The following is a 12,275-nucleotide window of genomic DNA, read 5'->3' on the forward strand; positions in this document are numbered from 1 at the left end:
AATTTTACTTTGGTCCATTGTATCTCCTGCATTTCAAAGTAGTTCATACACTGAAAGTTCATTGCTTTGTTTTGCTTTTAATATTTCTCTATGTTTAAGAACAAACGTTAGCTCAAAAGAATTGCATGAACCTGATGCAACACCTTGAAAGATGATATTGCTCCAAGTTGAGAATTGAGCAACCTGCCATAAATGAATGAAAATCAAAATCAGGCCAACTTTCGTCAGATGCCAACTAACCACACTTATGACTGTAGCCAGGGTGGTGGAATATGGTAGTTTAGCAAGCTAAGGCTTAAAGTGCTGAAAATGTTAGGTCAAGTCGTAAAAAATGTGTCACAACCTCTATCACATGTGATGCAATTTACATGTAAATCTATTTTATTAATGAGAATGTTGACTACTAGTGAGGTCTGGCATTCGTAGCCTTTGAAATCCAGCATGTTGCATTATTCTTGCTGGTGACAGTGTGTGGTTGTATGAAGTTGGCAAGTTGGTCTGTTCAAACCATTTTATACTAGTGGCGCTTTTGTACTGACTTCAAATGCAGTTGCAGCAGGTTTTTGTTAGACACAGGCCTATTTTTGGGATGTGTACACGAGCTTTTCTGCAAGATGACATTTAATACCAAAAAATCAGTTTAATTCCTATTTTTCACATACAGTATGTGCTCTATAGAGCGGTAGAATCTCAGCGTTCATTCTTTTTCAATCTGTAATGCTTGGTGGTTTCCTAAACCCCCAAAATGAGATTTTTCATTTCATCCATGTATTACCTGCATGAATAATGCAGAAAAATGTCCTCTACACCCAGCACTTCTGTGCTTAAGGAAGATAACCTGTATATCAGACTGATTTGTCTGTTACAACTTACAATTTGAATATCTGTTGCCTTGGAATTGCAAAGATGGACAGTGTCTCTAAATGTGATTGTTCATGACATCCTTGTGCATGCAGGTTGAATTTCCAAATTTATAGCAGAATTAACAAAAAAATATTTTGCTTATATCTTTTGATATTCTTACAGTAATAAAATATACTGTAGGATTCTAATTATCTGACTTTGGAAATTGGTTTACAGCAGATTTCCTCCTCACCATTACAATACAAATTTCAAGCCATGTAAATGGCTGAACATAGTTTAACAAAGTCATCACAGCTCACTAACTTATCAAATGTGGTTCATGAGAGTTGAGAAACAGAATTCCTCTCTTGGTTGACATATTGAATCTTTGTCATTATATTTGTCTGTATGGCTCATTAATTGTTGTTTTCAGCAGGAACCAATACATTCCTACACTGCGTCTGCCTCCCTGCAACAATTCCTTTGCTGAGGAAAGACATTCTTTTGGAATTGTATTTAACTATTATCCTGATGTCAACAAAAATGATGTCCCTTTAATCCCTTCAACAAAATCCTCCTGCACCTCATGCACAGCTGGTTGTCTGACCTCCTGATACTGCTCGGTAATGCCAGTGTATTAGGAAACTGAATGCTGAAATGTTATTTAATTTAAACCAGGTATGTGATTCTCCTTTTGGCAATTGAACTGAGGCTTTGGTTAAACTGTGGCCATTGAGACGGCATTAGCAACCTGTTTTGTCAGCAGCAGCGATTAAGGCCGGAATGAATATTTGAAAGAAACTGTGCAGCACAATTAGAAAAGCTCATAATTCAAATGAACTTTCACAGCTGATGGCTTTCATTTTCACCCTGTTGGAAGACGTCGTTACAATAACTCCTGCAGTCATGCAATGCGGCGTGTTTTCAACATTTGTGGCAATACGCAGTTTGCAGTTTTCTATTCTACAGTACCATACTTTGCCTTGCTCAATCAGCCATCATAAAAATCTATCACAGAAAAACATTTAACCGTACCCCAGCTGGAGCGTACTTTATAGTTATGAAAGCTGTGGTTACCCAACTTATGATATTTTTGGATACCTAAGGGAATAGCCATTGTGTCTTTTCTTTGGATATTACAAACAAGTGTGATTCGCTCTCTATTTCCCCTGTGAAGAACAGTCATTTTCAAAATGACCATCTCATTGGAAACTTGTGGGTGGGAAGGCAGTAAACAGATAAAATGCCCTTCTCTCTGCAGGTCGTGTCAAAATACTCTGCATCTGCATCAAATGACTAACTCTGCACGTAGGGAATGAGATGATACACTTCTTTTTCACCCTCTAACCCTAGTTCATACTAAGTGATGGCAGCTGATTTTAATGTGTTAATTTGAAGAGGTGCTCATTTAAACACCCCCCTCAGACACACTTTCAGTGTTATTTCATTGTGAAGTGCTATAATTTTATTTTATTTGCATGCATTTCTATCACTATCACTTTCTATCATTTCTATCAGTTACTTTTCCAAAGCACCAGTAGACAGTGGACACTCTCCAAAAATCTACATTAGCCATTTCCACATATGAAGGTGGAGAAGGAAATGAACTATAGACTATGTAGCTATAGTCTGAGCAATGTTAGGGGCAACAGAGTTGAAAGAAGTTTAGAAATGCCAGTGGTTACCTACTATAGTTTTTCAATCACACAGTTGTGTGTTCAGATGCACTGTATTGACAGCAGGGTACAGCAAGTCTTTTGAAAAGCAGGAGAAAGAAAAAAAGATGCTGCACATTATAGTCTACTAGTCAAAGCCCTGACAACGCTTTGTGATGGTGGGTGGGTGGGTGTTCGCTACTTTCAAGAGTATTTTAATAGGTTCACTATTAGGACAGCATTCAGCTTTGGTGTGTGTGTGTGTTTGTGTGTCTGTTTCCCCCCCACCTTTCTGAGAGCAACTTGTAGTGCTGTCTCCCATAGTTTTTGTTTTGGGGAGTAGTCCAACTCTAATATAAGCTGGTATAATGCTCTTTTTGGCTTGTACAAACTGTAAAATGACAGCCACGTAAATTGAGAAGGTTGTGCACTTTAAAAAGAGGCGAATATAGATATAACATTATTCTCCAAATCAACAGGAAATGCAAAAAATCTACAGAAAAATGTCAACTCCTGACAGAGCGCTGCAGGAGACACCAGCCATATCCGCAGTTTAGAAAGGTCACCATGAAAAGCATAATATTTTTTCAAACAAACTCGTTTTATATTGTTTTGTTTTCTTAGCTCCAGAAGTGCACATCTGCACATGCAAACAGTATCAGAGGAACATGGTGAGTCTTGAGAGAGGCCCCCATTTATTTCTCATGTTTTGGAGAACGTTTCCTCCTGCTTGATACTATTGATCTTACATACTATTTGGATATTGTCTGGATCCACATCATCCAAAAAAAAAAGTGAGTTAAAAACTATTAATGGTAAAGCACAGAACGTGGTACTTGAATGTCATTATATTAAGGCTGAGCTAATCAGTGGCGCAACAAAATGAGGCTCTTACATCTGAATTATCAAATTTATTATAACATTTTATATAAGTAAAAGCAATTAGCATTTCATTGAAGGTAGTCATCTTTGCACTCCCTGTTCAGCATAAAGAAAAATACTTTCACAGAACCATGCATACATTATCTGGTGATAAATAAGGGTTATTATACTGACCTGTTAAAGGTGCTTGAGGCAAGATCGAGGAATAAAACTCACTAGCGATACAACGGCCGTAGCGGCCGTCAGGGTTACTGCAGCCATATCAGCCAAGCTGGTGCGGGAGCGCGCATCAACTCTCCACAGCAGTGCAGCTGATGCTGTGACAGTGACACTGTGGCTGAATTGGAAACGGCATAACGTTACTATACCGGTGTTTTTCATTAATCAGCCGCCACAGTTTGGTTTGTGTCCGCCGCAGCAGTCTCTCACAGAAAAAAAAAGAACATTTTTCACTAGCCTATCTCTCATCTCTGCCAGTCAGCCCCTCTCCCTGCTGTCTCACGACACAGAGCAGACACACAAAGAGACACACACACAGACACACACACACACACACACACACACACACATACACACAGAGACACACACAGAGACACACGCAGACACAGACACACACACACCGCCTGGCTGTTAATAAACAGTAAATGCGCCGTGCCGCGCTCATTGTACAGTGCTCAATTTACCGCGACATCGGGAGGTTGACCGCCCGGGCATCAGGTCAGCAGCGGCCGCCGCCGCCGCCTCTGTGAGCCACTGGTGCCACTCGGCTGCTCTAGTGGCTCTGCTCCTCCGACGTGTTCGGAATTTCCTTACAGGCGTTGTTTGCATAAACTGACCACGGATGAATCAATCGGCTCATTATAAAACTATTTATTTATTGAAGTAGCCTAAATATGGTGATTTTTGTACGTACAGAGCCCCAAGGCTGCGCTGCTCACACACAAGCTTCACTTTTCATTCATGAACTAATATCCGACTGCCACAGTGCCACTGTTAGATTTCATCCAGCATTTATCTCATCAAAACAATTCAACCAGCCGGCAGAAAACCTCTAAAAACCTGTGGGGAAGTTACTCGGCTCGTTTTCTTCCCTGGGAGGAGGAGGACAGAGGACAGAGGTTGCCCGGCCGATGAGCTCAGCTCCCCGGCTGCAGCCTCTGTGACGAGCCGCTGCTGCTGCTGCGTGTGTGTGGCTCTGCACTCCTCCGAAAAATGTCGGAGCAAATCTAGTACTTACAGACGTTATTTGGATAAACTGACAACAGATTGGGAATCTAAACCGTCACTTTCTCGCATGAAAAAATATTAAAATGTAAGAAAGTGACATTATTTCTCTACTCGCTGCTCACATGACTGTTCAGGCTGCAAGACATCCGCCGACCGCTAGTCGCAAGCAGTGAAAGCCGAAGCTGTCGAGGACGCGCATGCAGCGTCATTTGACGTCACATCCGCGGACAGCGCGGGAAATTCGGACCCAGAATTGCAGCGCATTATGCAGCACACAGCCTGTTCAAGGCAACGGAGAGATACGCGGGTGGGCTCATTCTTTTTGGTTTTTAACGCTTCATCGCCCATTAGCAGTAAAAAACTTAAAACGCATGTGCATTTCTTGCCTCATGAACCTTTAAGTCAAAGTATAATGCAAAATGTGTGACAGTACGATAGACTACACTCCAGAATACAAATTCTGAGGTGTAACTGATCTGATCCTTTAACATCTGGCCTGGGACAACGGATGAAAATTAGTCCTACTGGCTAACTCTAGCTCACTTGCAGTTTGTTTTTTGTTGTTGTTTTTTTAAAACACTGTCGATTAGTGTTGCATTGTCCCTGTTAAATAAACCAATAAATAAATAAAATACTAACACTTGAAGTTTCTATTTCTAATTTGATCAAAATAATTATAATGCTCTGATTATTTGCTGATAAACTGAGATTAAATTAGACTACTGTTGCAAACACTGTTACTCCACTGTGTAAAAATGTCTCCGATCTAGCAGTGAGGTTCCAACTCAATTATATTCTTTATGCTGCATTCACGTGAAATTGGGCAGATGGACAACCGCCGCTGCACGGAACGGGATAAACAAACAAACAAGTGGTTCGTTGTGCAACGTTATGGAGCCTGCCTGAGTGGAGGAATACTGAGTGAGTTGGTTAGTTATAAACAGCTTTTTTCCAACTAGTTGATTAGATGGACTGAAAAAAAATGTGTAGCGTATACTTTAATGGGTGTACTATTTTGTAACGGACATTCTTGAGTCAAGTACCGGTGCATTTTATTGTCAGTAACAGTAACTGTGTTATAACGGGGGAAACAGTAACATTACTCGTTACTGAAAAAAGTATCGCCATGAGTAACGCCGTTATTCCCATCTCTGCCGGTGAGTCAGTGTTTCCGTGGTTACCTACGGTCACGTCACGCTGCCACTGAACATACAGTTCAAGATTGCGGCACAACATGACAGCCTGCATTGAGCTTACCTGCTCTATGTACTGTATAAACTGTATGAATGACAAATTCACAGCTTACCAGAACACTTCAGTTTGTTGATTGGGGTAATTACTAATTAATGACACACATTCTTTTAAATGAAATAATAATTTTTTGTTAATAGATAACAAGAGGAGTTACACAGTGGGCTTTAAATGGAGAAATGGATCTGGTAAATTCTCTGGTATTTGTTTAAACCGCTAGTGTATGTAGAGGTAATGTAGCTTAATTACTTTTTCAAGGTCGGTGGTCATTATACTCAGATCCACAGAAGATGCATTCTGAGGACGGCCTGCATATGTGTCTGCGGAACAAAGCATACCTCATCACTTTCACTCCCGATGAAGTCATCTTCAGGCTGAGCCTCATGCCGCCTGCCGCTCCTCCTCTGAACCCGCTCATCTCCCATCTCTATCTTCTCCTGGTCACCCTGGCCTTGCCCTCCTTTGGGTGAGTGAGGCTGGGATGAGAAAATGAACACCTCCTCCTGCAGACTGAGTTGGGGCTCGGACCCCTCATTACTCTCCCAGCTGCTTCGGACCCGCAGGTCAGGAGACGAACCTGGACGGATGGCGCAGGGGAGACACTCCGCTGGGTCGGGAGCCGCTCCGAAACTTTCCTCCACAGCAGTGACCTCATCTAAAATAAAAGGTCATAAGACAAGACAAAAGAAAGACGGATTTCGCCTGAATAGGAGGAAATTCTCTCTTTGAAAAAGATTTGGTTGCATAGCAGCATCATAAAATAATAGAGTTTTGAATGTACAAAGTCTATAATGCTTTTAGAATAAACATGGAGGACTTGGCTACAAATTAGGGTATAGAATAATTATAGTAGTGTAATTACACTGAGTAATATAGCCCCTTTTTAATGTTTTCATAATGTGGTTGATGTCATTCTCAGTTCATTTAACTATACACACATAAAAATTCACAACAACACTGTAAGATTGTAATGAATTCCACTGCTTGCCAAAAGTGAACATTAATTTCTCTTGCAGAAACATTTCTGTAGGGTTCATTTGATGGCCCTTGCTACTCTAATACCTTAATGACAATATTACAATATAAACAACATAATCAGTACTGTGAACAACAGTTTACTGTCGAATTTTCACTCATGAAGCAGCAGCTCAGTCCAAACATGCTTAAATTGAACTGGCTATCTATTTTCCAAGCAATTATTGATCTCATTTTGGGGTTTTTTGGGGGGTTTTGTTCAAGGAAAAACAGACAGATATTACAGCAGTGTTACAGAACCTGACACTAGTACAAGTTTGAATACTGTATATATCCAGAGGGGGGTAAAAGCTTGTTAAACCTTAAATGAAAGTTACACACGTTCAGGTGTGCATGAAAGAAAACACTGAATTATTAAGTCCATGATAGCTCAAAGAAAGAACCGCAAGTATCTGAATGAGTGAGCACATTTGAACCTCTTGACAGTATAATCACTTTCTCTAATTGCCCACTGTGTGGCAAACCCTAGGCCCAGGAGATGTCCCTCTGACTTTTATTTAATGTGCCACATTACCATTAATGAACTAACTACTTTCCATCTCTGGGCAGGGCGGCAGCAGAGGAGCTTACTACTGTGGAGAAACATCCAGAAATGAGCTTTCAGAGCACATGCGCTCATTTTTGCCAGCACAATGCAGGAGTAGGTGAGTGTGTGAGTGTGTGTATATGCCTGTGTGTGGTTAGGGGGAGGTGCTGATTGGACTACAGGCTACTTCCACACCAAAAAAAAAAAAAAAATCCAGTAAATGGCCTTGACATAGGTTGTGCACAATTTAAGCAAAAAAGAGAACAAATGCCATGGTGTGTGTAATGCACAATGAGGCTCATTAAAATTCATGCAATATTTTCAAGTGATCTAATTCATGAATTAAGAGCAGGAGTATGTTTTTTTCCCTCAAGTGTTAAGGAGCTACTCGGTAAAACTGCACCATGCGAAGTAGACATCCACATCCCTCAACACGTACATTATTCTCTTTTGTCCTGTGCTCCCATCACTCGCTGTCTCTTTACACCTATCAAACCGGCGCTCGGTGTGAGAGTACACCTGTCCTCCTGCTGCTGCTTCCTGCTGCCTTGAACGCTCGCCAGTCACAGCAGATGTGGGCCTCACCTGCTGTTAGGTGCTTTGTCTGTTCTGTTCGGATCAGAGGTTGCCGCCCGCCCTCTGGCCCGCTGGATGGAGGGGTGCGCCTCTCCCTCGTTTTACTCCTCCGCCTGCCGTGACCGGGCGCAGCAGCATCTGAACCCAATATATTAACATACAGCATCAAAACATTATACAATGGCCTTGTAACCATTCTCATACTGATAGATGTTAATCATTTAGTTTTTTCATCTGTTTTTAAATTGATGTTTTGCTGTTTGAGATATTTGATCCTACTTCACTTGTATTTGGCTGTTCACATTACCATCTAAAATGTGGCCTATATCAGATTCCAGTTTGAACGGTTTGCAGTTCCGAACTACGCCAGGCGTAGCACAGTGTTGTACAGGAAACATAGAGGGAATGAGTATTTTCACTTTTATTTCGAAATGTCTGTGAAATGGAAGCTGGAAAATGCCTGAGCAGTTGCTGAGGAGGAAAAGAGTGAAGAAAAGGAGCCAAACTCTGTGTTTTAGTTTCAGTTAGGCTACCATTACTTTAGTTTATAAACCTCCTAAAGCGTCTCAATCCGCTGGGCAGCGTTCGGTTTATTAAGAAACAACCTCAACAAGGTCATTACAACCTGGAGTAAACATTGTAAAGTGACATAAAAGTCGCATCAAATCCACCTGCACTGTTCACACTGGGGTCCATTGGAAAAAATCGGATCTGAATCTGATTCAGGACCACGTACTGTATGGAAGTGGCCGGATTCTGATTTTAAAAAATTGGATCCGGGTCAGATTTGAGTGTTCATACTGTACTACTTGACCACAAAAAAATCAGATTTTTGCCTGCAGTCTGAACGTAGCCTTTGTCAGACATGTTCAATTGGAATTGATTTCTTGATTCAACAGGTATGACAGTGATCAGGCCCAGGTAGTGACATTGAACTCAGCTTTCAACACATTTGGTTTATCATAGTTGATTCATGGGTGGGGGCATTACTTTTTCACGTGTAAGTTTGGATAGCTTTATTCTCTTAATAAATTAAATCATTATTTAAAAAACTGCATTTTGTATTTACTTGGGTCGTCTTGGTCTTATATTAAAATATGTTTGATGATCTCAAAATTTTAAATATATATATGTATATATATATATATACATATATATACATTTTATTTAGAAAGCGCCTTTCATGCCACTCAAGGACACTTTACAGCAGTTAAAATCATCAATAAACAACACCAAAACACAAAACACAGAATAAACAACATTAAAACATCAGTAAGGATGAATAAATAAAAGGAACAAATAAATAAAACCGTGCAGAATAAAGGGGAATGTTAGAGTGAGGGGTGGTGGAGTAAGCAATTTTGAACAAGTGGGTTTTGAGAGAGTCGGTGTTACGGATGTGAGATGGTAAAGAATTCCAGAGTCTGGGAGCAGAGCAACTGAAAGCTCTGCTCCCCATGGAGCAGAGCTTTTTTTTTTTAAAGGAGCTATATGTAAGAAATATGTGGCAAGTAATCATGAAATCACTCAATATGTCACCAGAGACTAAGGAATCATGTTACTTTGAAATACTTGAATATTTGCATTTAAAATTTTTATTTTAAGCACACAAATCATGTTTTTGTTTTGATTTTTGTGTTTTGGCCTGTTGCTCCACCCACCACTATCTCCCAATCATGAAGTCAGTAGCATTTGGGCATCCAGGTTGCCACCAGTTACCACAGAGCTGCAGCTACAAGCGTTGTGGACTATGTGTGACGTTACTAAAAGACCTCACTATGACTCTCAGAAACATGATCGACAAAAGCGGAAACAAAACCAGGATCTGTAAAGGAGATAAATGGAGACGGCTGAAAGCGGAGAAGAATTTGAGGACAGATGCCGGAGTGGCTCATTTTCTCCTTGGACACACACAAGCTTTTTGCACAATAATCCATTTTCCCAGTGCATGTATACAGCTTTATCCACTTTATTTCAGTCTATTACTACATCGCCACGGTTTCGGTTACGTAGAGACTGTGTGAGGGGTACCATAGCCACAAAGCTGGAGCAGGGCAGAGCAGGTCTGGGAGGGAGGGGTAGGGGAAGCAACGTGCTGCAGTATTTTGAATTCGACTGCAGCTACAGTTTTGGCCACAGTCTTACATAAAGCTCCTTTAAGTGTGATAAATTTGAAAAAAAAGTAAGAAATCAGGAAAGTCAAATACTTTTTCACAGCACTACACATTCAGCATAGCTAACTGTACATCCCTGTACACAAACAGACTATAATATATAATAATATAATATAATGTGCAGTACCTGATGCCAGCCTCTCTCTCCCGGCGCTGAGGACCCGGGGCCTCCTTGATCCCTGCTTCTCTGCTGGTGGACGGGGCTGTAACCTGCCAGGTGTTCCTACACACAGCACTTGCAACATTAGAAAAGCTTTTATGAAACAACAACAGCCACACAACAATGTTATTAGAGCTTGCCAGGAGCATATCCTTGAACTGATTATGCACCGTGAAAATCCCTATTAATGAAGGCATTTCAGTAACTGAGCTTCTTACACTCATTCAGTGTGGAGGGAATAGATCCAGCAACATTATGTTCAACTGAATTAAGGAATTTTAATCCTCCATTTTTGCATTCAGTCATGCCCAAATGATGGTGTATGACAAACTGTAAAAGCTTATATTAATTGGTTGGGAGAAGATACTGTGTGAGTTGGTTCTTTTGTAATGCTTTTACCGATACACAGTAGAATAATTGTGTGCACTATCAGGCCAAAAAGAGCTGTCATTGCCTGCAAGCATTTCTATAGTCAAACAGCTCTTAGAATAATTTGCATAAGGTGCATATTATATTCACTTTGGTTTAAAGTGAGGTGAGTGATTCTCATCTATAAAGATTCATTTTTTTAAATATAGAATAGCAAACAAGTCTTCTGGTTCCTCATTTTTGTAAGAGAGTCTGACCCCCACCCTGAAATGTTGTCTCTGAAACAATGTGTATGGTATTATGCCTTTTGGTTATCTGTAAATGAATCAACCATCTAGGTTCAAACCTCACCATTTGGGAACTCAATGGTGGTCTCAGTGTGAGAAGTACAAAGGATTAAGTAGTTCATTTTCATGTGAAAAGACCCCCTGATGATTGAAGGTCTCCAGATGTGAATGGTGTTTCTGTGCTAAGTCTGATTTAGAAGTGTTCTGTTTGGATATTTAAAGAAAAGAGCAAGAACCTCACCTTTAAGTTGATTTGCTTAACAGAGCTCCCACACATGGAGTGTGTTGCATTATCTGTTTCTTAAATATTGATACTATTGTTCACTTTGTGCATCACGATAAACTGGAATGTTAACCACTCGATTTCTAATATTGTCTTGTTGAGATTCCTAGTAGTTAAAGATCTGTTATCAGATACCTATTAGGTCTTTAGTTACAGTATATGGTACGTTTCACTGGGTAACACTTACACCCTTAACGTCTGAGTGGAAGAGAAAAGATAAGTATCATGTTCTTTAACTATTGAGTTATGTTCTATAACCTCTCAATATCTCAACCCAGGTGTCTGGGCTGTTCTTCTATGTAAAGAAGGTCACGGAATAGTTCAAGTCTATATCTGCCATCCTTGAACTAAGATAGGGATTTGTTTAATACTGTATCCCCCAAAGAACTTAGTCATGGAAAGTTTCAGACAAAGTTGGACAGACAAGATTGAGTGTCATGTTCTCAAACCTCTGAATACTTCAACCCAGGCATCAGGGCTATTCTTCCATGTTAAGAAGGTCTCTGAGTGGTTTTACCTATATCTGCCATCCCTGAACTCTTAACAGCAGAGTTGAATTCTTAAAATGAAAATATCTCTATGTCTACCTACTTTGAAAACCTCATCTCAGCACCGGAATGACAGAATACATATTGGGGAGATATTGTTACATGTCTCCCCTACATTTTCTTGATTGCATTAGCAAAAAAAAAAACATCAATTAAATCGGGAAACAAGTATTACTATACAGTATGTACTCAACGCAGTGATTCAATTGAATGTCTTTGTTATTGTGATTGTTATTTTGATTGTATTATGTTGTTATATATCACACTGACTACTGCACTCACAAAAGGACATTTTCTATATAACCATTTACAGCCATTTGTTCCATAGATTTCATGCATTTTATATTTCATGTTCAGATAATGAAATGTTTTCCTCATACCAAGACCAAGATGAAATAGCTTCAGAAACGTAACACCTGATCCGGTGCATATGATTAACTTGATTAACTTTAGCTTCTC

At 40.1% G+C, this 12,275-nt stretch overlaps 1 protein-coding gene across 1 annotated transcript in view; it reads right to left on the reverse strand.

The window, feature by feature from the left end:
* The window catches only part of cfap20dc (CFAP20 domain containing), a 68,065-nt gene that overhangs the window by 25,214 nt on the left and 30,576 nt on the right, over window positions 1-12,275 (reverse strand). The window contains exons 10-12 of the mRNA XM_085777214.1: window positions 10,297-10,392; window positions 8,005-8,133; window positions 6,197-6,513 (exon numbers count right to left, since the gene is read on the reverse strand). Of these exons, the coding sequence (XP_085633340.1) occupies window positions 6,197-6,513; window positions 8,005-8,133; window positions 10,297-10,392 (542 nt within the window). The remainder of the gene's footprint in view (window positions 1-6,196; window positions 6,514-8,004; window positions 8,134-10,296; window positions 10,393-12,275) is intronic.

Source organism: Trachurus japonicus, chromosome 5, assembly GCF_045865225.1.
Source record: "Trachurus japonicus isolate A0001 chromosome 5, Traja_1.0".
NCBI lineage: Eukaryota > Metazoa > Chordata > Actinopteri > Carangiformes > Carangidae > Trachurus > Trachurus japonicus.